Source organism: Megalobrama amblycephala, linkage group LG3 (genome assembly GCF_018812025.1).
Source record: "Megalobrama amblycephala isolate DHTTF-2021 linkage group LG3, ASM1881202v1, whole genome shotgun sequence".
In the NCBI taxonomy this organism is placed as follows: domain Eukaryota; kingdom Metazoa; phylum Chordata; class Actinopteri; order Cypriniformes; family Xenocyprididae; genus Megalobrama; species Megalobrama amblycephala.
In genome coordinates, this window is record NC_063046.1 from 7,599,908 (window position 1) to 7,627,458 (window position 27,551).

Sequence of the window (27,551 nt, forward strand, 5' to 3'; positions counted from 1 at the left end):
TTTAATGGTTTTAGTTAACAACAACACTGATAACAATATATAGCTAAAATGCATTGTCATTGTCATAGTTTTATTGTAATCATATTTGAATTTGAATTGTATTTTGAAAAACACAAAATATGTTTAAAAAAAAGAAAAAGAAAAAAGTATTAGTTATTGTGTAGCATGTCGTTATTGTGTAATCACTGATAATTTTGCTTTAGGTCCACTTACCTTTCCTGCTAAACGACTGGATATAATACCATTACTCGCCACCAGACAGTCGGCTAATGTCGTCTTCCCTGTGGGCAACACACATTTACAAACACAAAGTTTGAAGTTACAACAAATATTTTATGTTAGACACTTGACAATTAACAAAAACAAAGATCATACTTCACACTCACCATGATCTACATGAGCAAGAATACACAGATTTCTGATCTGTGTCGTTTTCTTCTGCAGTGCAATTATCTTCTCCAAACTTGTGTGACCCATTTTTGACTTTCTATGAAGATGAAGATCATCATTAGCACAAATACATAAACAATAAGCATTTGGACACTTAATTTGAAAATCTGTGAGGTCATTGCATTATATAACTAAATAGGTTTTTATTCCTGGAATAAAAGTAAGACATTCTAGAGATAATAATACTTCACTTTCATCAATTATTTTTAATTTATGTTATTATAAATACATGGTAAAAGGTCAAATGTGGTGGTTTAGACACAATATCACATCCTGAAGAGTTAAAAATAATCTTAAAGACCTGACAGCAGCATTAGATCAATCATTTAGAATAGTATGTCAATCAGTTTAATCATTTCAAACCTAAAAAACTTATTTTTGTTAAATATTCTGTGTGTACTGACATTTAAATGATTCTTGCTTTGACATTTTGTTACCTACTGCAATTTTCAAGTGTGTACAAAATATTTCTCTCTATGGATGTGGATATAAAGTCGATCAATTAGCAAAACTCGTTCTTTAAAACCAAATCCATGTGTGTGCTGGAGATTTCAGCACATTATTTCTCACATTCAGTCATTCAGAGACTTATTTGACACGAGCAGATGCAACTTTTCAAAACAACTAAGACTAAAAAATGATATATAAACATATATAACAGCGCAACACTTTAAAGCGAATCCCATTATAAATGCTATGGATATTCAACGAGCCATTTGCTGTATAAACTTTATCATCAGCAGCAGCAACATAAGAAGAAATGACAACAGATACTCACATGTTTCCTCCACTCCAGGAAGCGTAAATGTGCGTGCTGACCGTCGCATGCGTCATACGTAACACGTTACGCTGCGTCATCACCAGGACGCTGCAAACAGTGGTTGCCAGGGGAAACGAGACGCTTACAGGAAAGCAGCGAGTGCGTGAGTGAGGAAAAAAAATCAAACTTTTCCTCAATAAATCGACGAAAATGACACGGCTCTGTATCTGTAAGATGTGCAGTTGTGGGTAAGAGTATACTTGTTTATGTTGCTTTGTTTGTGTAGTCATTTTTGAAGCCCGAGAAGGTGTTTTGAATAATTGATAGGTAAATGGTAGAAGGAATATCAAGTAATGGAACAAACTAATCTTCAATGACAGAAATGTTTTATTATTTTGTGTTTTTCATTTTAAATAATTGCTATTTAAGTCTAGAATACGTTAGTAGAGCAAAGAGAATATGGAGAAAACAAGTGTGTGTGTGTGTGTGTGTGTGTGTGTGTGTGTGTGTGTGTGTGCGTGTGTGGGATTGAGGCTTTAGCTACAGACTTAGTGACAGAGTTTGTTACATAGCCTAGTTGTTGCCCTGGACTACACAAACATGTCCAGTAAAAGTACAGCAGGTACTGAGAAGAACAATCTCATGGTGAAAGACATGTTAATGAGTTTGTTTTTACACAATGGACCCTCTGCCTAATATGCTTCTCCATTGTCTTCAGCCGTCACCGCTGCACACACAAGCCGACAGCACTTTACAAGAAAGCCAGTCAGACTAATGTGTTGTCGGAGTACTCGGAGAAGTATCCTGCGTATAAAGGTCACACCCGTCCCAAGAGCCTCAAGCCCCAACTGCAGTATAAAGCTCATCAGGACATGATGGACGGAACGACGACCTTCAGGTACAGATATATTAATTACATTTGAGTAGGGTTGCAAAGGGGCGGAAAAGTTTCCGGTAAATTTCCGGAAACTTTCCACGGGAACTTAACTTGGGGAATTTTGGAAATATTCCAATTTGGAAACTTAACAGGAATTTATTGTGAAATTTATAATATTTATATAAAATGTATCATATACAAACATAAATATGAACATTTTGTTTGGTCATAACATGAAATAACAGTTACTTACTTTTCGCGTTCAATTAATTCTAATTTAGTAAATATGTAAAATAAATATATTTTTATTGCAGCAATTGTTAGCTATTTCAGTGTCACATGATCCTTTAGAAATCATTCTAATATGCTGATTTGACACTCAGCTATTATCAATGTTGGAAACAGCTGTGCTGCTTAATATTTTTTGGAACCTGTAATACTATTTTCTATGGAGGACCAGGAGTGCCACTTAAAAATAAAACGAAGAATCAATTAATTAATTTAATAATTCAAACATAAAAATGTATATAAATGAATCACTTTTTGTATGGGCAAATTAATAGACATATTTAAAGTTGTTTATTTAATTACTGTTTTTAAATATAGTTTAATAAATCAATAAAACAATACATTTTAAAAATCTTTTTTGAATGAATAAATAAATAGAAAAATTTGAAACAGGTTATTTAATTCATTTTTTTAAAACGTAGATCAATAAAACAATAAAAAGTACAATAGTAAATAATTTTAAATGCACATTTAAATCGCTTTTTTAAAAAGAATTTGGCAAATGCTTTTTTCTCTCTATTTACCAATTGCTTTTCTTTGTCGGTTTGCCAAATGCTTTTCTTTATCCATTTGTCAATCGAGTGGTAAAATGCCATTGGACAGTACACACGTGGGAGCAACCAATCAACTTTCGCCTCAATTTGAAGAGCCATTCCTCTCTCACTAGTAACACTCACTGTCATTGAACAGTTAGTACGGTGACCGGGAGGGGACATGATCGTTCATTTAGTTCATTTATCACGTGGGAACATGATAATAAGTCGTGGCCACAAGATCATTTTGTCGAGGTAACGACATCCTTATGTCCTTATCCTTATATAAAAAGTGATTCATTTATATACATTTTTATGTTTGAATTATTAAATTAATTAATTGATTCTTCGTTTTATTTTTAAGTGGCACTCCTGGTCCTCCATAATTTTCAGGATTCACTGATGAACAAAAAAAGTTAAAATGAACAGAATTTATTCAAAATAGAAATCTTTTCTAACAATATCACTTTAATATCACTTTTTATCAATTTAACAGGTTATAATGAATGTGCAGGGTAAAAATTCAACTAAAATTGCATTAAATCTAGTTGTTTTAACCAAAATTATGCTGCAATATGTTTTTCTCAACTACATTTAAGTACTCTGTTACAGGCTAACCTGCAATTTTGCAAATTCCATGTTTATTCCCATTAATTCCCATTAATTCAGACATGCAAAGTGTAAAGTAGCAGCTCACTAGCTCACTGTTTTTCTGTTTTGTCAGGATGGACTATATCCCATATCCGGTCACCCGTCGCCCCGAGAGGCAGCAGGTCGTGTACAAGCCCAAGTCTGGAGAGATTGACTTAGGAACGACCTATAATCAAGACTTCAACCCATATGACGTGACACCATTTGTTCCTTCACGCCCTAAAGAGAGAATACACACCAAGAATGCAAAACTGGACACCATACCCACCTATAAAGGTAATGACACTTTAGGTCAGTTAGGTCATGTGATGCATACAGTTACTGGAGCATTTCTGAAGCAACCTCATCTATCAACTGTATTTAAATGTAAATGTATTGATTTAGCAGACACTTTTACAGAGAGCAGCTTATAAGGAGCATCACAAACAATTTACACTTCTGTTCAAAAGATTGCAGTCAGTAAGATTTAATTTATTTTGAAAAAAATAATACTTTTATTCAGCAGTGATGCATTAAATTAATGCATTAAATTAACTTTTATTCAGCAGTGATGCATTAAGTTAATCATAAGTGACATTTATGTTACAAAATATTTGAAATAAATGCTGTTCTTTTAAACTTTTTCTGTTCATCAAAGAATCCTGAAAAATCAGTTTCCTGCACATCTGTTTTCAACATTGAAGAAGCGACAAAACAGCATATTAGAAGAATGATTTCTGAAGGATCATATGACTTCTATTAAAAAAAAAACATTTTAAAAAAACTGTAACACTTTACAATAAGGTCTTAGTTGCTAACATTAGTTAGTGTATTAACTAACATGAACTAGCAATATATTTGTTACAGTATTTATTAATCTTTGTTCATTTTGGTCAATAAAAATCCAGCTGTTCGCTGTTTGTTCATGTTAGTTCACAGTGCATTAACTAATGTTAGCAAATACAAATTTTGATTTTAATAATGTATTAGTAAATGCTGAAATTAACACTAACCAAGATTAATAAATGCTGTAAAATCATTGTTAATAGTTCATGTTAACCATCTGTTCCTCTTTCAGAAAAAGTTTACGTTTTGAAATTTTGAATTTTTTAATCGGACTTGGTGACTTTGGTCACATTAGATATGTAAACACACCAAAAAAATCATGGACATGATTCGGATATGTTAAAGGGTCGAAAAAAATAGACACACTTGGCTCCTTTGCGGTCAAAAAACGGAAAAGGACATAGAAAATGAATGGAAAATAAGAAAAAATATGAAAACTCAGCCACTGTGAATTATTTATTGAATAAATGAATTATATATTTATTGAATTTTGATGTTATGTGTAACAAAACATCTTTCTCTGTGTTCAGGTTTGACTGTAGTAAAATTAATGCAAAAACTGACACTTCAAATCAACATTTAAAAAAAAAAAAAATCTAAACCTTGACAAAATGTCTTTGAGAATGTCTAAGTATAAATCCATATCCACAACTTAATAAAAATAAGTATTTATGTCTAAAAACTACTAGAGAATTTATAAGCCACTTTATATAGAACTATATAGGAATCTAGTGGTTACACTTTGGCATTACAGATATTTTTATTTTTTTACTCCCACCAGATGGCACTAATCTACCTTCAAAAATTGGAATTTAAATGCCTTGTCTCTATTTTAACATGGAATACTGTTTTAATTGAAAAATGATTTAAAAATATATTAGAAAAAAAAAAGTATTATTTTCAAGGAGAAAAAAAAATAGCTAATAAAAATTGTATAAATATTGCATAGTATCATAAAATACCCTCAAAATTATAAATAATAATCAAAAAAATATTATTGAACAAAAATATAATACTGTGGTTTTCCTGTGAAAAAAAAAAAAAAAAAAAAGAGTGACATTTCAAGGCTTCAGTCACTTTTGACCGCAGAGGAGCCAAGTGTGACCCCTAAACGAAGAGGACCAGAGGGTTAACTAAAATACAATGAAACCTTGTAAAGTGTTACCAAAAAAATCTTACTGGCCCCAAACTTTTGAATGCTACTGTATCATAAAAGCCAAAAACATTTGCAGTGCACAGTTAGACTAATACTCAAGTGAAATGCAGAAAAAATTTAGTTATTATACTAAGTGCCTAAAAGTTTTGCATGATGTTTTTAAAGAGGATTTTCGTCAGTGGGAAATCAGCAGACGGGAATTGACGAAGCCTGATACAACCTATCAACCTCCTGCTGAAAAGTTTGGAAATTTCACGACATTCCAGGATGATTTCATCCACCGAGGCCTTGTGCCACGCGAGAGCTACAAGCCCTCTAATGTAGCCAAGCTATCCGATGCTCCTTTTGAAAACCTGACCAGTAACAAGCTCTCGTATGTGCCACATGCTCTGGAAGCCCGTTACTTTAAACCGCCAGAAGAGTACAAACCCAGCAATGTCCCTTTCCAGGACCTCACTACCCACCGTCAGGACTACCAAGGCCTGCCGAGTCAGCTGCCCAAAAGCTGCAAGCCAGAGGCAGTCAAAGTGGGATCCAGCAAGCCCTTCCAGAGCAGCACGGAATTTCGTGACCATTTCCAGCAGTGGCCCGTCTCCCTCCGGCAGATGCAGAAATCGGTGGAGTACCAGAGTCCCACGGGACACATGGACTTGACAACCACCTCGCAAACCGACTACATCAAGCACCAAATCCAACCCTTCGTTTCCGCCAAACCTTTCTCACTTCCCACAAAGTCTTCCAGGCCCTTCCAGGGCAACACCACCATGAGGGACGACTTCCAGCCGTGGGCGGCGCAACGTCAAAGCGTGATCCGGAAGCAAGAGGAAATCCAGCGAGCCAGTGGGAAAATGGAAGATCTGACCACCTTCAGGGCCCATTTCATCCAGCATGAAGCTCAGCCTAGTCTCAGCTTCAAGCCCCAAAATGCTCCACTGCGGACTGATGCCCCCCTACAGAATGAGACCATGTACCGCTCGGAGTTCACGCCCAAGAGGATCAGCATGTGTCCGGCCAGTTTCGAGTCTCCACCGGGGTTTGTTTTCGAAAACTGCGATGATCAAGGCCACCGTTTCTTCCGCAAGACGTCGTCCGCCGACAGGATGGAGACTCCGAATGAAATGGTCTCGACAGCTTAAGAAAGTCATCATGTTATTTCTAGTAAAGATGACACAAACTAGAATATGATCTCTCTAAATTACTGTGGTCCTGTGGGGAATCGTCATGAATTATGATTTACTGATTATGCATAGTTTACAATAGTAGCTAGTTTTTGATTTTCAATAGGATGAAACTGATATGACATAAACATGCAGTGCAATACTATAATATATTTATCTATATAAATCAGTTTTTCACATACAATTATCAATATTCATATATACACCACTGTTTTACTATACTGTTTTTACAAAAATTATACTTTTATTTTAAAAGGATACATTAAATTGATCAAAAGTGACAGCAGAAATTTATAATGTTAAACAAATATTTATATTTAAAATAAACATGGTTCTTTTCCATCAAAGAATGGAAAAAAAATCTAAAATATGAAGCAGCACAACTGTTTTCAACATTGAAAATATTAAGAAATAATTCTTGAGCAGCAAATCTGCATATTAAAAGGATTTCTGAAGGATCATGTGACTCTGAAAATACAAACCAGTTATTTAAATGGTAATAATATTCAATAATATTACTGTTTTTTTGATCAAATAAATGCAGCCTTTTGAATGAACCACATAAAGCACGATTTAAACATTACACATTTGATTGTCTAGGATAAAAAGGGATCAATAATTATAAAGATATATAAAGTGATTTGTAAAACTGTATTTTATTGTATTTGTATCACATAGACTGTTTGCTATATTGACGTGAATAGTACCAAAACTAGCGCTTCCTCAACAGATTCATGTAGCGATGCTTTCTCCACATTGCAATAAGAGTAAATTCATGGATAACCTCTGTGAGTGTCTTATGTACAACATTTGTTGATGTAATTAAAATACATGCATAAAGGCCAGTAAGAAAGCATTATATTAGAGATATGGAAAATCCACTTCAGGTGCTATAAGTACGTAGGTCTGTGTTGTGTTTAATCTTAAATATGGATAATAAAGACAAACTAAACCAAGATGTAAGAAAATAAAATCCAAACTTTCTACACTCAATGTACAATATTGCACTTAAAAACACATTATATACAAGACATATTTTACAATGCAGCACTCTGTTTGAACACAAAACGTACATCTAAAAGACGGCTGGAGAAATGTGACGTTTATGGCACATGCCATTTCAATCAGTCAACGGGTTTTCTGTCATACATTCTACACCCATATTAACACATTTTGTAAAAAAGTCAACATGAAAACAAAATGAACCCTTTTTACTCTCTTAAAACATGCTACTGCTGTTATTTTGCACAATTTATCAGCATTTGCATGTTATTTCAAGCTCTGAACGCCACAATGATAATGTCTAGTAAGTGCGCACGTTCCCGCCTCTAGGGTCACGGCACAAAAATACAATTAAAACTTGATTTTGGAAAAATACTTTGTATTATATTGCATCTATTGATGTGAGTGTCAGTCGTCTGGGGTCTCCCAGTGGTTTACATTTTTTAAGTTCAACTTTATTAAGATCCCTTGCAGGCAATTTGGTTGCAGCATAGTAGATTGTAAAAGTAAAATACACATTATTGGCAGTTTAGGGCCAGTTTTTTGGCTAGTTTTTTTATCGGATTTTGGCTATCGGATTGGATCAAATCTTGAAAATAGGTTGTTCATTGGGAAAAAAAAGGATTCTGAAATCCGATTAGATCACAAAAATCCAGTCTTGGTTTTGATCTGGATAAAATCATCAGTTTGTGTTGTTCAAAACTTTTTAGTAAAGACCTTTGACCCAAAAAATCTGGATTATACTGATCCCATCAAAAGGGTAGATTTCACAAACAAAAATGTAATCGAAAAATACAACATTTTTATCATGTAATATACTTTTTTCTTTTTTTTTTTTTTGTTCTTGACTAGTTTAACTGTTAAAGTAATAAATTAAAAGTAGACATTAGGCTCCACCGTTCGGTAACCTACTGTAAAGTAAAAAAAATAATAATTTTGGTACAATTGACAGCTGTAAATATCAAACAAAAATACTATATTTGATTCAAAGTGGGGTTTTTTTTATCACTGTTTGTAAACTAAAATGCCACAATCATAAGACATGAACCACTCAAAAGTTATTTGTTTTTTTTTGGGGGGGGGGGGTGAACACTACAAAAAACTTTTCTGAGAGAACCCAAAAGCTGTAGTTTTTTTTTTGTTTTTGTTTTTTCCCATCTCATATTCTTTCTATCACCATGTCCCTTTAGGGGCTCCATAGAACACAAGTAATCCAGATTTGGTAATCTGAAAAAGTGTGCATCTTGATCAGGGTGATCCAATCCAATTTTGCTTTGAAAAACCAGCACAAAAGTAAGATAACCTGATCCTGGATAGCTTTGCCCACCTGACTCCATTCACCATCCAATCAAGTCCTAATGGATTTAGCTGTATATATATTTTTCTTTGAATGTCCTATTTCACTCTGAAGTATCAAACTCAGGTTAAAGAAGTAAAATGGGTTGCGACAGTATTTCATGTTGACTTTAGGGTAGGACTCTGAAAATGTCTCTCTTAATACTCCCAAGTTGTGCACTACTGATATTATTAGTATCAGTGCATTATGTACACTCAAGATGCTTTCATTTTAATTTCCTTCACATAGGTGAATGGTCCAATAAGATTGTCCTCTCATATCCACAAGAAAAAAATGCATGTCTCTTAAATTAATACACATACAATATCACTTTCAGGGCAAGATCAAATGAAATCTGCAAAGAGACAAGTCTCGAATCTCATCAAGTGATTTTCTCTTTGGACTTCTGATGATTGTGAAAAAGCATCCAGTGAAATGTAGTCCAGAAAACACACGTCTGCCACCAGTAGACATCTTTTAGTCCACACACTCCAGGTGTCCAAGGGTTTGCACGATTTAAACGATATTCTGTATTACGAGAGACAATCAGTGCGGTGACTGAAAAGGGCATCTGTTAGTTTGGCCTCTGGTGTGCACTAGGTGGCGCTAGTGTCCTGTGAGCAGGTCTGGCAGCAGCGTTGCCGGTACAGATCCACAGGGCAAAGCTTGAGACGTTTCACCACAGGACAGTAGTGGGTTCTGTCCGTACACTCGCCTAGAGAAACACACACAAAGCAAAGGTTATTTATACTTTTCAAAAGAACAATTCACACATGAATTGGCAAATAATGCAAATGTAAACATTAAGACAGAGACTAACCAGAGAAGTTAAACTAATCATACTGATAACATTTTAATACATTTTCCACAGTAAACTGAAATAAACTAGTTAACAAAAACAAATTTAATCATGAAAAGATAAATAATAACGACAGTTCTGAACATGCAGTCATTTTTGTTGTTAATGAGTCTTTTGTATGTCTTTAAAAATATATTATTTTTATTAATTACTATTAATAAAGATTATTAACTATTACTAATTTTTAATAATATATTTTCATTGAGGTGAAATATTTGAAGAATTTGTATTTACTGTTTACCCTACAGGGAGAACCTGTTTCCTAAAATAAGATTAAGGCAAGACTAATTACCCCTTGGTTAAAGGTAAAGTTCACCCAAAAATTTAAATTTGCTGTTAATTTACTCAAGCCATCCAAGATATAGGTGTCTTTTGTAAAGAAGATTTTTAGCTGAAACTGGTCCTCTGTGATTCATACAATGGAAGTCAATGGGTGCCGTCACATTGAGATTCAATAAAACATATACAGACAAAACAAAATTAAAAGATTAGTTCACTTTCAAATGAAAATTAGCCATTATAAAGCCGGGATGCGTCAGGATATTTATTAATATAACTCAGATTGTGTTCATCAGAAAGAAGAAAGTCATATACAGCTAGGATGGCTTGAGGGTGAGTAAAGCTTGGGCTAATTTTCATTTTAAAGTGAACTAATCCTTTAAGACCTCAATTTATCATCAGGAGCCGCAGGTATTAATTTTGTTTTGCCTGCATATGTTTTTTTGAATCTCAATGTGACAGCACCCATTGACTTCCATTAAATAAATCACAGAGAAAGAAAAAAACATCTTGGATGACCTGAGGGTGAGTAAATTAACAGCAAATTTTCATTTTTGGGTGAACTATCCCTTTAACTGCTAGTTGCTTAAACCAGTTTTTAAGACCCAGTCTTAGAGTCCTCCTGTAGTCAATAATGTTATCCCTTAGAACTCATCTTTGATCACCAAAATGACATATTTGAAAGTTTTTTTCATGTGAAAAAAAAATTTCTTCATGCCATAAAATAGCTTGAATGTAACTCTACACCCTTGCCTCATTAAGTATACGCGGATCAATGAATATGCAAATTAGCCCCGCCTCCACTCACTCACACCAGCTCAGAGATCCACTCGGTCAACTTACTGAGATAAAAGCTGCACAATGGTATCGCTCTTTACCACATCTGACACATAATGGTAATTAATATGATTAGCTTTTTGCTTGACTATACGGAAGAGGATTAGGGCCAAGCAATAATAAAAAAAAAATAAAACCATCTCGAGATTAAAGTTAAATTTCGAGAAAAAAGTCAAGATAAAATGTTGAGAATAAAGTAATTAAATTAACAAATTTATTCTCGTAATTTAACGAATTTGTTCTCATAATTTAACGACTTTTTTCTCGTAATTTAATGACTTTATTCTCAACATTTTATCTTGACTTTTTTTCTCAAAATTTAACAGCATTTTTCTTATAATTTAACGAATTTGTTCTCGTAATTTAACGACTTTTTTCTCGTAATTTAACAAGTTTATTCTCAACATTTTATCTTGACTTTTTTCTTGAAATTTAACGACTTTGTTCTCGTAATTTAACAACTTTTTTCTCGTAATTTAATGACTTTATTCTCAACATTTTATCTCGACTTTTTTCTTGAAATATAACGAGTTTTTTCTCGTAATTTAACGACTTTTTTCTTGTAATTTAATGACTCTATTCTCAACATTTTATCTCGACTTTTTTCTTGAAATTTAACGAGTTTGTTCTCGTAATTTAATGACTTTTTTCTCATAATTTAATGACTTTATTCTCAACATTTTATCTCGACTTTTTTCTCGTAATTTAATGACTTTTTTCTCGTAATTTAATGACTTTATTCTCAACATTTTATCTCGACTTTTTTCTCGAAATTTAACAACATTTTTCTTATAATTTAACGAATTTGTTCTTGTAATTTAACAACTTTTTTCTCGTAATTTAATGAGTTTATTCTCAACATTTTATCTTGACTTTTTTCTTGAAATTTAACGAGTTTGTTCTCGTAATTTAACGACTTTTTTCTCGTAATTTAATGAGTTTATTCTCAACATTTTATTTCAACTTTTTTCTCGAAATTTAACGACATTTTTCTCATAATTTAACGAATTTGTTCTCGTAATTTAACGAGTTTGTTCTCTTAATTTAATGAGTTTATTCTCATCGTTTTATTTCAACTTTTTTCTCGAAATTTAAGGACATTTTTCTCATAATTTAACGAATTTGTTCTCGTAATTTAACGATTTTTTTCTCGTAATTTAATGGTTTTATTCCCAACATTTTATCTCGACTTTTTTCTCGTAATTTAATGACTTTTTTCTCGTAATTTAATGACTTTATTCTCAACATTTTATCTCGACTTTTTTCTCGAAATTTAACAACATTTTTCTTATAATTTAATGAATTTGTTCTTGTAATTTAACGACTTTTTTCTCGTAATTTAATGAGTTTATTCTCAACATTTTATCTTGACTTTTTCTTGAAATTTAACGAGTTTGTTCTCGTAATTTAACGACTTTTTTCTCGTAATTTAATGACTTTATTCTCAACATTTTATCTCGACCTTTTTCTCGAAATTTAACGAGTTTTTTCTCGTAATTTAACGAGTTTATTCTCAACATTTTATTTCAACTTTTTTCTCGAAATTTAATGAGTTTTTTCTCGAAATTTAACAACTTTAATCTCGAGATGGTTTTATTTTTTTTATTATTGCTTTGCCCTAATCCTCTTCCGTATGACTACATATCAAACAGCTTATTAATTTGCACATGGTTTGTCTTGAAGCATATTAAAAACACCACATAGACATATAAGCAACATTAAAAACTTGATTTTCACCACAGGGGGTCTTTATCACAGTCAGGGGCGCATTAACTGGTTTGCAGAGTAGATGCTATATTTTCACTAGTATTATCAGTTGATTTTAGTGATTTATTGTTTATTAAAAAGAGCGTGATATGATCCTGTTCACTGCGGTGTGTGAAGCAACATTACATGCTACTCTAAATACAATATAAGTTCATTTACTGGTGTTATTTTATGAAATATTTCTGCACCCCCCTTTTTTCTCGTAATTTAATGACTTTATTCTCAACATTTTATCTTGACTTTTTTTCTCAAAATTTAACAGCATTTTTCTTATAATTTAACGAATTTGTTCTCGTAATTTAACGACTTTTTTCTCGTAATTTAACAAGTTTATTCTCAACATTTTATCTTGACTTTTTTCTTGAAATTTAACGACTTTGTTCTCGTAATTTAACAACTTTTTTCTCGTAATTTAATGACTTTATTCTCAACATTTTATCTCGACTTTTTTCTTGAAATATAACGAGTTTTTTCTCGTAATTTAACGACTTTTTTCTTGTAATTTAATGACTCTATTCTCAACATTTTATCTCGACTTTTTTCTTGAAATTTAACGAGTTTGTTCTCGTAATTTAATGACTTTTTTCTCATAATTTAATGACTTTATTCTCAACATTTTATCTCGACTTTTTTCTCGTAATTTAATGACTTTTTTCTCGTAATTTAATGACTTTATTCTCAACATTTTATCTCGACTTTTTTCTCGAAATTTAACAACATTTTTCTTATAATTTAACGAATTTGTTCTTGTAATTTAACAACTTTTTTCTCGTAATTTAATGAGTTTATTCTCAACATTTTATCTTGACTTTTTTCTTGAAATTTAACGAGTTTGTTCTCGTAATTTAACGACTTTTTTCTCGTAATTTAATGAGTTTATTCTCAACATTTTATTTCAACTTTTTTCTCGAAATTTAACGACATTTTTCTCATAATTTAACGAATTTGTTCTCGTAATTTAACGAGTTTGTTCTCTTAATTTAATGAGTTTATTCTCATCGTTTTATTTCAACTTTTTTCTCGAAATTTAAGGACATTTTTCTCATAATTTAACGAATTTGTTCTCGTAATTTAACGATTTTTTTCTCGTAATTTAATGGTTTTATTCCCAACATTTTATCTCGACTTTTTTCTCGTAATTTAATGACTTTTTTCTCGTAATTTAATGACTTTATTCTCAACATTTTATCTCGACTTTTTTCTCGAAATTTAACAACATTTTTCTTATAATTTAATGAATTTGTTCTTGTAATTTAACGACTTTTTTCTCGTAATTTAATGAGTTTATTCTCAACATTTTATCTTGACTTTTTTCTTGAAATTTAACGAGTTTGTTCTCGTAATTTAACGACTTTTTTCTCGTAATTTAATGAGTTTATTCTCAACATTTTATTTAAACTTTTTTCTCGAAATTTAAGGACATTTTTCTCATAATTTAACGAATTTGTTCTCGTAATTTAACGAGTTTTTTCTCGTAATTTAATGACTTTATTCTCAACATTTTATCTCGACCTTTTTCTCGAAATTTAACGAGTTTTTTCTCGTAATTTAACGAGTTTATTCTCAACATTTTATTTCAACTTTTTTCTCGAAATTTAATGAGTTTTTTCTCGAAATTTAACAACTTTAATCTCGAGATGGTTTTATTTTTTTTATTATTGCTTTGCCCTAATCCTCTTCCGTATGACTACATATCAAACAGCTTATTAATTTGCACATGGTTTGTCTTGAAGCATATTAAAAACACCACATAGACATATAAGCAACATTAAAAACTTGATTTTCACCACAGGGGGTCTTTATCACAGTCAGGGGCGCATTAACTGGTTTGCAGAGTAGATGCTATATTTTCACTAGTATTATCAGTTGATTTTAGTGATTTATTGTTTATTAAAAAGAGCGTGATATGATCCTGTTCACTGCGGTGTGTGAAGCAACATTACATGCTACTCTAAATACAATATAAGTTCATTTACTGGTGTTATTTTATGAAATATTTCTGCACCCAGAACCAAGTTAGGTGACACAAAAAAAAAAAAAAAAAATTTTTCATTAAGTTTCAGCACAGAGGAGTGAAGAACAAAAAGCAGATGTTTGGACAGACAGGATTCCTGAAATGACCGAGCTTAGAAGAAAAGAAAACCCCGGGAACAAGAGCGAGTTCTCTCGGGACGTTGTGTTAACTTGTAAAAAAACGGACAAATAGCAGGTCTTCAAGAGTGATGGAACAAGCCAATATATTTCGCCCTCAGGTCCGTAATATTTTCCCTTATTAAACATGAACGCTCTAATGGTGTCAAACAAGGGCAAGCATCTTTCGAACTGTACTGACACTCAGGCTGGTTTATAACAAGAGCTAAAATTAAAAGACCCACTGCCACAGGAAGTGACGTTGCAGTGTTGCCAGGTAACAGGCCGCCGTTGCCAGGCGCAGTGCTGATCGGGGAGAGTTTTTTTGTTCTGCCGATGGACGCATTCCACTCTTCGGGACTGGAAGCCGCTGCCGCACGCCACGGTACACGTCCTCCACGGTAACACCTTCCAGTGCACGTCGCACATCTCGGATGAGCAGTTCCTCACGGATGACGGCCTGAGAGGTGTTTGGGAATCACACATTATATTCACAACACATTAAAAGAGCTTTGAATGTGAGAATAAATGATGCTAAATATAAGTCTGGCACCTTTCTTTTGGGTCACATGTTTTGGACGTGGAGTTGCTGAAGTGTCTGCATGACACCGTTCGGCTCTGTGTGGCCACCGCAGGACCCAGACAACGACCCGTGCACTGTTGAACACATCACGTGACACGCATTAAAACCAAAGTATATGCAAAGTGGATAGAGTTTTAACAAATGCAGCTGCTCTGACACAAAACAGATATAACCTAACATAAACCTGATTATGGGTATTTGACAAATTACATGAATTTTTATATGATTGCATAAAGGCCCGTTCACACCAAGAACAATAACGATACAGTTCTAAAAATCATTCTAAGTATAAAAGAATAGTACTGTCCACACCACTGCTATAATGATAACGCAGAGGTGTAAAGTACTTGAGTAAATGTAATTATTTACTGTACTTAAGTATCTTTTTGGCTACTTTGTAGTTGTACTGAGTATCAAAGATATTGGCAACTTTTACTCTCTACTTGACTACATTTTTGAGCAAGTAAATGTACTTTTTACTCCACTACATTTGTGATGAGTAATGCAATTACAAATTACATTTTGCATGGCACCTAACTTTTTCTGCAGCAGTTTGTTTCTGATATAAAGAAGTGATATCGCCATCTAAGGGCATTGAAGGTACTATATCTTGTGCATTTTGCATTTACTCACCCAAAACTTGTCAACAAGACTACTTTACATGAATGTGAGTGCATTAGCAGGTAGTTGCTGATCGCAGATGTTTGATTTATTAGATGAGGAAATGACTGCAGCTGGTGATGAGCCTCAAACCAGCACATACAGTAGACTTTGACTATTTAATTTTACTTAACATTGTTTTATGTATCCGCTATATTGACAAGACCTTTTTGATGGATATTGGTTTACTTATGGCCTTTCTGTGCACTTGAGCTCAACTGAGACTTGAGAGTTTGTAGACGTTTAAAAGGTTGTTGTGTCGACCTTGGTTGGTCATACCCTCAGAATAAATGGTGAGAAGTATTAACGATGAGATCATTATATCAGGCTAGCAAACAGTGTAAAATAAAATGAGCTCAGGTATCCAGCTCTAGTTTCTACAACATTGTCTAGCTTCCTTTGAAGTTGCAGTGAAAAAGACTAGGTGTTGTTTTTATTCCACTATATTGACTTTGTCAGCTAAATTCACTGTTAGATTAGATCGATTACACTAGCTATTCACTTGAAACATTGCATGCTGAGAACATCTGCTGGTTAAAGCTGTGTAAATGCATGTTGTACACACTTTGAAACACTGCTTCATGAAGCTTCGGAGCGTTATGAATCAGTGTGTTGAATCAGCGGTTCGGAGCGCCAAAGTCACGTGATTTCAGCAGTTTGGCGGTTTGACACGCGATCCGAATCATGATTCGACACAAAAGATTCATAACGCTTCCTGAAGCAGTGTTTTGAAATCGGCCATCACTATATAAGTCGTTATTTTGTTTTTTTTTTGGCGCACCAAAAATATTCTTGTCACTTTATAATATTAATATTGAACCACTGTACTCACATGAACTGATTTAAATATGTTTTTAGTACATTAATGGATCTTGAGAGAGGAAATGTCATTGCTGGCTATGCAGGCTCACTGAGCCATCGGATTTCATCAAAAATATCTTAATTTGTGTTCTGAAGATTAATGAAGGTCTTACGGGTGTGAAACGGCATGAGGGTCAGTAATAAATGACAGAATTTTCATTTTTGGGTGAACTAACCCTTTAAGCTCTTTCTGTGGTTTTCTGGAGTGAAAACAAACATTTCCTCTTTTATGTGAAGTACAATAAACATCATAAAAGTTTTGGCCATCATTCGGATGGGGTCTGCTACAACATGCTTGTACCAATAGTGGATAATAGTGACAACATAAGTTATAACTGTAATTAAACTAAACTATACCTGTTTTATCTCCATGCAGCATATATTTTCTATATATTTTAGTGCACCCTGATTCCTGACACCAGAGAATGAGCTCTTGAAGCTCCGCCCTCTTAGGCCAGGAGCAGCAGCTCATTTGCATTTAAAGGGACACACACAAAAATGGTGTGTTTTTGCTCACACCCAAAAACTGGCAATTTTAACATGATGTAAATGATCTGTGGGGTATTTTGAGCTGAAACTTCACAGACACATTCTGGGAACACCAGAGACTTATATTACATCTTGTAAAAACAGGCATAATTTCATAATTTCATAATTAAATAATTGCATATATTGGTTGACCGAAACAGCTCAATATCAATATATTAGAAAATCTGCTGTACTGGTGATATCAAAATGACCAGACATGAAAGATCATTGCTCCACATTAAAGAGGTTAGAATGAATATGAAAGTGTCAGTAAACGTACCTTCCCCCACGGGCCGGTGAGCCACTCCACACAGGTGTGAGAGGTGCACTCTTCCCTGTCTTCAGGTCGAGGAGATCCTTCACACGCGGCGCTGGACAGAACCTTCATGCTTCCTGATGCCTCCACCTGCTGACAGGAGACCCGCCTCTCTCTGAAGCCCCGCCCACAGGAACTGGAGCATTTGGACCACACTGTTGACGCCCAGCTGACATATACAAAAAGAACATGCAGTAGTTCAAAGTCAGAAGAGCTTCAAAATTGGTTACATTTTAATTATAATGTGCTATTTTGTCATTATAATTCCATTTAGCACTGCTAGTGCAGCAGAAATCACACACTTCAGCTGTAAACAACATTATATATAATTATTACAGGATATGATTTATCTTCACACTGAAGCTCCATGAGATGTTTTACTTGACATTTTGCAAGCTGCATGTTACCAATATTCTTTGCACTCACTAACAATCCTCAAACTTCTAGCTAACTCTGGATTTGTGCCATTCCAAACCGACAAGAATTTATATCGCCATACATTTCAACAGCGTTCCTAACTGGCGATACGTACGGCTGGATATTTCTGGTTCTTGAAAAAGCACAGGTTGTACCCAAGTCACTGGGGAGCTCGGAGCCTCTGCGGGGCATTTGGGGTTGTGTTAGAGCGAGAGAAGCAGTAACAAAGACACGCTTTGTGAGAGGATCTCCCGCTGATGGCTCTGAACTGACGCTAAGCGCTTTTACAGAGCCATATGATTCATGTGCTGAGCCCAGACGCATGGCAATAATCAGATGATGTTTTTGGCATGGACGTATAGAAGTCGGAGAGCGTTTGTGTGCACTATCTATCCTGTGTTCTCTGTGAAACCCTGAAACCCTCGATCAATCAGCTCACGATATGAAACGTGGACTATGCTAATGAGTCAGACTCGAAATATTTTCTCTGCAAAAAAACTCCTGCTTGCTTTCATACCAAAGAGTGAGAGTATGGGCTAATAATATTTAGTTGAGAAAATTAATCGAAAATTGAGCTTTGAGAATATTTAATGTCTTAAATATTTTGAGTTAACACTTTCCCTGGGCTTATTGTTTATAAATGCTTTTCAAAAATGCTTTTTTTATGAAAAATGTAAATTAAATTATCAATATTAAATTGCAATATGCTAATGTAACCATGGCGAAATGAAAATAAGAAAAAATAAAATAAAAATAATAAGCAACTAGATGACATTAAAGAAGTTAAATGTGTTTCAAATGCCATTTCACACTGTCTTTATGAAAAGTATGTTGAATAAGTAAATTCTTCATTTTTTTCACCAAAATGCCCCCCAAATTCCAAATAAGGGGGCAAAAAATGTCCCTGCACAATAAAATTAAATCTATTAAGGCAGTTGTGAATAAAATTTAATGTGAAAATGAATGAAAAGTGTTGATTGTGACATTTAGATCTGCTCAGATTGTATGAAATTTCTTTTTCTCTTTTGCATTATAACCACCATTACTGTTGAGCTTATGAACGCACTTTAGTCATACAGAACGTTTTGCTCGCTTTCTGTGTAGAATTTATTCCCAGTTTGAATAACTGCTTTGATTTTTCATGCTACTAAAATAATTAGTAAATGTAAAATCTAATGCATAAAAAGCAGTAAACTAATTCAAAAATGGTTCTTAGCTTGTTTTGTTTGCATAGTCAGAATATAATGCGACATTTCCCCAAACACAAAACATTTTTATGTTTTATATTAATATACATTAATAATAATTATTACAATATCAATAATGGGGAACACATTCAATGGGGAACACAATCACTATTAACTATGATTTTGCCTCAATAAACTCCTAATTTACTGCTTATTAATAGTTAGTAAGGTAGTTGTTAAGTTTAGGCATTGGGTAGGATTAAGGGATGTAGAATATGGTCATGCAGAATAAGGCATTAATATGTGCTCTATAAGTACTAATAAACAGCCAATATGCAAGCTAATAAGCAACTAGTTAAAAAAAGGGAATGGTTCCCCATACTGAAGTGTTAATGTGATAATCAACAATAATGATTATACAATATCATCAAATAACATTACAGCCCTACCCTGTAATGAGCTGTTTTTTTTTTTTTGTTTGTTTGTTTTTTTTTTTTTTTTTTTAATTTATATACTTCATGTAGGCTATTTACATGAGGCAAATGTTATGTAAAGAGATGAATGCCACATTTGAGCAGTGCTAAACATGTAATTAAACATAAATGCCACGTCAGCTTCTGTTCCACCTTTGCAGGGTAAAGTTGTTTTTTGTTGATGTTGATCAAAACTTTGTAACAGTCTAGAGTATTCTGATTGAAGTAAATGGTTTAATTTAAGGTACACTACATAACTTTCTTTTGGCTTAAAAAGATCAAATTTTAAATAATGAGTCAATACTTCATCAATCCTTTTTCCAAAACGTGTTTTTGTCTCACCCCGATTTACTATGGTAAGACTGTTATAAGTGTTTATATTTTAGACCTGTCGGGGTGGTTTGTACATACGTAATCTCTCTCTCTTTGGCAAGAATATCAGTTATGTATACTGTATATGGGCCATACAGAATTGGTTCAAAGTCAGAAAGAAAAAAAAAAAAAAAATCACAAATTTTGCATGTATATATGCAAATTGTATAATATCCAAGGTATACATTTCTAGTAATTGTACAGTTAATTCTCATATTGTATTTTCAGAAAGTTTAGGAATATTTTTCCTCTCCCCAAATTTGTCACTACCGAAACACAATGATAAATAATTTAATAAGAAGGGTTACATTGACCTATTAAGATTTTTTTTTTTTTTTTTACATCTACCTTATAAATATATTTTTTGTTATTTTTTAAGAAAGTTTTCACAGGTAAATCAATAACAACTACAATTTTAACAATATTTCAAGTGTCATTTATGAGATTTGTTGTATTTTGAATCTAATCTTTCTTTGTAAAAGGCATAAAGTTTATCATACTGATTTCAAAGTGAAGGATTCATTAGTTTGAATAAACATTAAACCAAACACTATAATACCATCTTAGTTGATCATTCAATATACTAATAAAATATCCCATGTTTCGGTCGTGACTGCACATTATCGGTAGTGACAGTAATGTGTTGGTAGTGACCACATCACATGACAGGATTTTAACTCGCATACTAAAACATATTAAAATACTAATGATTTGCATAGCTGTACTAAAATTTGTTTATTTCCCCCAATAAATGATTGTGTGTTCCCTTTTGTCACTACCAAAACAATGATGTCACTACCGAAACAGTCATGACCGAAACATGTGGGAAAGTTTCGGTAATGACATTTTTAAATACTTTTGCGCCGCTCAAAGATGCTAATCAGCACATGGTTATCTAGCACAGTTCTGAACAGTTGTACACACACACACAAAAAAAACTAAATTTTATCAAATAACACCCAAAAAAGTTTGCTTAATTGCAGAAAAAGGTGTTTGGTAGTGACATTCTTTAAAAGATTTTCAGACTTTTGAACACATTTAACTCAAAATGATGGATCTGTCTACTCTGAAAGAGAGGCTATGAGAGGGAGGAACACAGGAATATTTCCTGATCAGAAATGTAAAGTGTGTTAAAATCAGTTTCAGACAATGGACTAAAACATACACTGTTTCGGTAGTGACATGAAAATGCGGGGCACATTTTTGTACATAAAGTTTCATGATTTAAAAATAAAATATAAAATAAATATATATATTTTACTTTTTATTCTAAATGTTCTGATTTCTCTGCACTGTGTTGAAATGGTAAAAAATGAACAAGGACTTCTCTAGCCAGACCAGTGCCCCGACAAAAAGACGCTCTTTTACACTGACAGCTGATATCTGCTCTTCTCCAGCCCCATTGGACTCATACAGTTTGATTCATGTGCTTCGTTGAGCGTCCGCACAGCCCCTGAAAAGACTAATGCTGGGAAGGGGATGATAGATGGGCTGTTTGATGGAGAGAGGCACTTTGGCTGAGAATCAGAGGACCGGGGTGCTGCTCGCAGTCAAATGTATCACAGCTCACAGGATTGTGAAGGGTTCTGCTCTCTTTATATTAAAGTCTATGGAGAGATCCATCAGCAGACGCTCATTTATCAAAGACAGAGCGACTGTCACTGTGTCAGTCTTCTAAATCGCTAACGTTCAGAGATTTGGGGTAATTATACAGTACAATCAAGGCGTTTCAGGGAGTTCAGAAACAGTGCTCACTGATACAGACAATAACTCCCTTTGGTTTTTCTGCTTTGCTTTGCAGACCTTTTTCATCCTCAAACACCCCCCCTAAAGTGATACCATACAATCACCTCAGCTGCCATAATGACTTCATCAGAAATGAGCTATGTATGAAACCATTCTACTCTACTAACATGCCGAGTGTGTCATGCCAAATGCTTCAGATTACTGAATACATTTATTTATTTACTAATGGAAGTATACCTGGGAGGGCAGTCCAGGATGTTGCACGGCTGTGGTTGACTGATTGGTTTGGGAAGATGATGACAGACCGAATGAGGCGTCTCCCTGCCCTCTGATGTCAGACATCGAACCTTCCTCATCTGAGTCCCTCTGTTGCCACAGGAAGCGCTGCATGAGCTCCACTCGCCCAAACGCCACTCAAACTCTAACACCCGAAAAAGACACAAAGAGAAGTATACGCACGATTAGTGATGATATTCAAATTCTGGCTCATACCAATAAGCAGATAATTATTTAAAACTGACTTTTAAAACAGATTTTAGTTTTTTGCTTTTTCATTTATTTAGGCAAAACATTGCATAGTACTATAGTATAGTAAATAGTGTAAAATATTATAGAATTTTAATATTGACCATCTATTAATTATCAATAATAAAATTCTAGATTATCTGGACTAAATAAATTAAAAATAAAACACTAAAGGTCACACTGAGTTCAATTTTCTGCATTTTTCGCATCCGTAGCAAGCACTTTGAGAGGTGTTTTGACAATTCAGGGCCACCGTACAAATGAACGGCAAAATCCAGAATGGCGTCTGACAAGTTGATCCGCTTCGTCTCGTAGCACAAAGCACTGTATGACAAACAAACTGCAGAATACATATATATTAGTGATCTTCTTTTTAATATGTGGCTCCAGTACCGCTAGCAAAGCATCAAACTGAGCCACTGACGTCCTGAAGTAAACTTTGAATCGCTTGGGTTAATCCTGCTGCTTCTTGATAACTCTCCTTCCTCTCTATGTGATCACAGGATCGGATGGACCCAATATTTCCTCTTTCTTTTTCTCTTTTTAGGAAGAGAGAGGACAACAAAATCATCCTCACTGCTTGAAGACTCCATTTTGTATTGTTTTTGATGTTTTAAATGCTTCATCACATAGCATTAAAAGTCTAAAGTTTGGGCTCAGTAAGATTTTTATTTTTTTATTTTTATTTGAAAGAAATGAATACTTTTATTCAGCAAAGATGCATGAAACTGATCAAAAATGACAGTGAATTACACAGTAAAAAAAAATCTAATAAATTCTTCTGGACTTTCTAATCATTAAATAATATATTAATCAAAATATTAAGCAGCATAACTGTTTTCAACATTGATAATGATACGAACATTTCCTGAGCAGCAAATCATCTTGTTAGAATGATTTCTGAAGGATCATGTGACACTGAAGACTGGAGTAATGATGCTGAAAATTAATTTTAAAATAAATTACATTTTAAAACATATTTAAAAAGAAAACAGTTATTTTAAATGTAATAATATTTCACAATATTACTGTTTTTACTGTAAGTCTTGAGCAAAAGAGACATTCAAATATTAAAATATCTTACCAATCCTAAACTTTTGAATGATAGTGTAAATGATGCAAAGGTAATTTAAATGGCAATTTACACGACAACAATGTATTAAAAACTAAAACGTTTTTCCTTTGCATTTTTGAAAAGGTTCGCGTACAGACAACAACAATGTCAAAACGATCCCAGTTCACATGGATCCGCGAAAACGACTAAAAACGCTGTATTATTCATGCCAGGCCAGTAGGTGGCGATGTCACTTTGTAAAGAAACACTACACGCCTATGGACTGAACATGTAATACGCATGTGCGTGATGTCACTGTTTTCACAAAATTTTCATTTTTGTAGTTTAAACAGAAATGATAACTGTAGCATCCACTTTGAATCCCGTTTTTAAAAGTTTGCATTTTCAGGCCTCCAAAACACTGTTGTCATGTAAATGAATGGCCACAATGCATGAAAAGCTTCACGCACAGACAGAAATGTCAAAACAATAACGGTTCATACAGATCCGCAAAAAACAACTAAAAACGCTGTTATGCTGCCAGGCCAGTAGTTGGCGGTCACTTTAAAAAGAAACGCTACACGCCTATAGACTAAACATGTAATATGCATGCGCATGACATCACCGTTTTCACAAAATTTGCGTTTTTGTAGTTTACACAGAGACTATAACAGTATTGTTTTCAAAAACTTGCACTTTGAAACACATTTTCAAAAGTTTGCGTTTTTAGACGCGTTTTTGCTGTTGTCGTGTAAATGAACGACCAAAACGCATAAAACGTTTCCCATTTTTAGTTGAAAACGGTGTCGCGTAAACAGCCCCCAAATATAAAAGTAGGAGAAATGAGCATTTAAACAATTTAATACTGGCCAATATATTTTCAACATAAACATATACTGATAAATTAAAAAAAGCCTAGTTTTGACCAATAACCGATATGGTACTAATTTATCATGCATCCCTAAAAACAATGTATTTATGTACACTCCTTTGATGCAGCAATATGTTTACATGTTCAGTGAAGTTCAGTTTCAAAGGACGAAACGGGTACGGCATGAATCAATATCACAGCATCAGGCAAGTACTATCAGAGAAGAGGCACTATTACTCAAGTAGCTGCCAAATCGCCTGATTGAAAGTGAGAGGTTATAGAGACCATTTACAAGCCCTTAAAGGTTTCTAGGAATCTGGGCTTGAATATCCACACAATCATCTCTGCCTTTTAAAATTCCTGGCATTGTGCGGGAACTGAAAGGAAGACATGGAGCTTTAACAAGACACAAATGAGCTCTCCGAGTGGTTGGTTTTCTACAAGACAGAACTGAAGTGCAATTCATGTCCAAGCCTTCAACACAACGCATAACAATTTTACTTCTGTCTATTCTGGGTGCTGAGTTTCATCGGAAGACTGCTATTCATCATTCACACACTTATATGGGTACTCTTTGCTTCTTTTTTATTGTCACATTATACATTCAACAAAAAGACACACAAAACCAATCACAAATAACAACAAAATACATGAATTTATAAAGAACAAAACCATTTATTGCAATTGCATAGTGTAGTTCTTAAATCCCTAACATAAAGCTAATTAAAACTAAACATATTTATATATATATATATATATATATATATATATATATATATATATATATATATATATATATATATATGTATGGATAATAGATTAATAGACAGTAGATAATGATATTAGTGCAAGGAATTGTTAAAACGTTTTGAATCAAAGATCTTTAATTCTTTGATTTTTTTTTTTTTTTAGATTTACCCTCATTTATTTTTAATACTGGTGGTGTCATGTGATGTTTGCTTTGCTTTTCTTTCTCTTCAATGATAGCTTTTTTTATAAAATGAGGACTCTTAGATGACATGAGCTTGTCACGACGAATTGTGGAATTGCCTCTTATGTGAAGGATATGCAATGACACTTGGTTAAAGAAGCTAGCTTAATATGAAAAGTTTTCAAATCAAGAGCATGCATCTGATGCCTGAAAACGTTGTCTACTCTCATTAACACTCGCGCCACCGGCCTCGCTCCGTTCCCGCGGCTCTCGGCCCCGCCCTGCTTGACACAACAGTCATTTGCTCAAGTGGTGCTCACAGCAGAGACAAATGACGTCCAGCTGCCCCTTTCTGGACATCATGGGTGGAGTTCAAACAAGTCCAGCTCCACCTCTGTGGATCAAATGGGTGGAGCTTGACCTAATTAAGTTTAGCGATAGGGTTAGGGTGTTGCTGGACCTTCAAGCTCCCACCATTTTCTCTACAGTGAGCAGCCTCTCCATTTGTGTCATTCCTGAATAAATCAGCAGTTTTGAAAGAATCAGTCTGTCAGAACGAATGATTCAGTGACTCAATCATTAAGACTTGCTGCCACCTACTGGTGGTTTTAGTTTTCTATTTAAAAATAGGCCTATTATTTCATTTTTTCTAACATTTCATATTTCTGTATTCAGAATTGTATATTTTAAAACATTAACAACATTAGGCTATTTATGCAATCGTCTTAACAAAACCTTATCCAGCACTTCAAAGCTCAAAAGTTTGAATATTTTACAATTTAAATGAAAAAAAAAAAAAAAAAAACACATTTTTTGTTCATCTTTCAAAGATTGTACCCATTTGTAAAACTAAAAGTTTCACGATATAAGAAAACTAACATTTGGTGAAAAACAAACACTTATTTAAAATATTTAAAGACATGAAATGACCACTATAACCAATAGATGGCAGCAGAGGAGAACTTACTGGCTCATTAGCCGTTTCCACTCTTTAATATATATTCTTTTCACAAGTTTTGCTTTTGAATTTATTTTTAGAGATTATCAAATCCCTGTTATAACATTAAAAATGTATTTTTTGTGTGAAGTATATATTTGTAGGAAAGGTCAAATTCTCATGAATCTCTCTTTCCTTCAAATTGCGAATGAAATTACACAGACAGTGAGTAAAAGCTGTTCTGTTTTCATTTATGTATTTTTGAAATTTTGGTTTACTTTGTAGATTTGAATTATGAATTTACACAATACTGCATAGTATTGTGATACTTCAGCTGGTATAGTATCACAAGATATGTTTATGGTATTGTGACAACCCTACTGTATGCTATTCCAAAACTAAAGAGAGCTCCTCAGTTTCTCCTCACACATATTGTTTCTGTTCACACTAACCTTGTGAAAGCACGTGAATCCAAGCTGTGAGACGCTGCTGGTTGTTGATCTGCGTTTGGCACTCGTAACGTCCATCAAATTTCCCTCCGTGAGTGTTCATCTCCAGAACTCGTCCTCCCACCAGCATGCGGTAGCTCGCGCCTGGACTCTGCTTCAGGGTCTGGTTCTGATGGGACCACTTGATGGGCTTCCTGTGACTGGGGACCACCGGACATCCTAAAGGGGTTATGGGTGAATTTTAAGAGGAAATGGACTTGACGTCTCCTGTCATTTGTAATTAGTCTTAAAAAGCAAACCATTTATTCACTAAAGTCTGCAAAACCTACTAAAAAGCATTTAAGACTCAATAAAACAGTCTTACTGGAAATCTGAACTCACAAACACAAAGAAACAAAAATAAGAGCTACAAAGGCTGTCTAATTTGTTAAACATCTGCTGTATTAATTTAGCAGCTATAATTTGTTTATGTTGTAGAAGAAAATATGTATTTTTTTTTAATTAGCATTTTTTAGTTGTTATTCAGGATAAATATCTTAAAATTCTTGAAATAAAATACATTTACTTTGTGAAACAAATTAAAAATACATGACAAAATCTATATATATACACTGCATTTTTACAATACATTTTTTTGGTAATTTGGGTAATTTAGTTGTAATAGCTTACACACAGCACCAGGAGGCTATATTTAAAATGTTCAACTACATTTC

General features: G+C 33.7%; 3 protein-coding genes across 7 annotated transcripts in view; 1 reads left to right on the forward strand and 2 right to left on the reverse strand.

Moving 5' to 3' along the window:
* efl1 (elongation factor like GTPase 1) overlaps positions 1 to 1,343 on the reverse strand; it is a 158,344-nt gene extending 157,001 nt beyond the window's left edge. The window contains exons 1-3 of one of the 4 annotated variants that reach the window (XM_048183670.1): positions 1,229 to 1,343; positions 387 to 487; positions 214 to 281 (exon numbers count right to left, since the gene is read on the reverse strand). In XM_048183670.1, the coding sequence (XP_048039627.1) occupies positions 214 to 281; positions 387 to 487; positions 1,229 to 1,308 (249 nt within the window). In that variant the 5' untranslated portion in view covers positions 1,309 to 1,343. The other 3 variants (XM_048183674.1, XM_048183673.1, XM_048183671.1) reach the window with 3 other exon arrangements.
* saxo2 (stabilizer of axonemal microtubules 2) lies at positions 1,306 to 6,965 on the forward strand. The gene is made up of 4 exons (XM_048183675.1): positions 1,306 to 1,458; positions 1,929 to 2,108; positions 3,633 to 3,835; positions 5,706 to 6,965. The coding sequence occupies exons 1-4, from the start codon at positions 1,421 to 1,423 to the stop codon at positions 6,674 to 6,676; spliced, it is 1,392 nt and encodes a 463-aa protein (XP_048039632.1). The 5' UTR covers positions 1,306 to 1,420; the 3' UTR covers positions 6,677 to 6,965.
* A 390-nt stretch (positions 6,966 to 7,355) lies between these two features.
* adamtsl3 (ADAMTS-like 3) overlaps positions 7,356 to 27,551 on the reverse strand; it is a 245,072-nt gene continuing 224,876 nt past the window's right edge. For both annotated transcript variants that reach the window (XM_048183676.1, XM_048183677.1), the window contains 6 exons: positions 26,842 to 27,057; positions 22,309 to 22,492; positions 17,841 to 18,045; positions 15,482 to 15,585; positions 15,174 to 15,388; positions 7,356 to 9,771 (listed from right to left, as the gene is read on the reverse strand). In XM_048183676.1, coding sequence (XP_048039633.1) covers positions 9,653 to 9,771; positions 15,174 to 15,388; positions 15,482 to 15,585; positions 17,841 to 18,045; positions 22,309 to 22,492; positions 26,842 to 27,057 — 1,043 coding nt within the window. In that variant the 3' untranslated portion in view covers positions 7,356 to 9,652. The remainder of the gene's footprint in view (positions 9,772 to 15,173; positions 15,389 to 15,481; positions 15,586 to 17,840; positions 18,046 to 22,308; positions 22,493 to 26,841; positions 27,058 to 27,551) is intronic.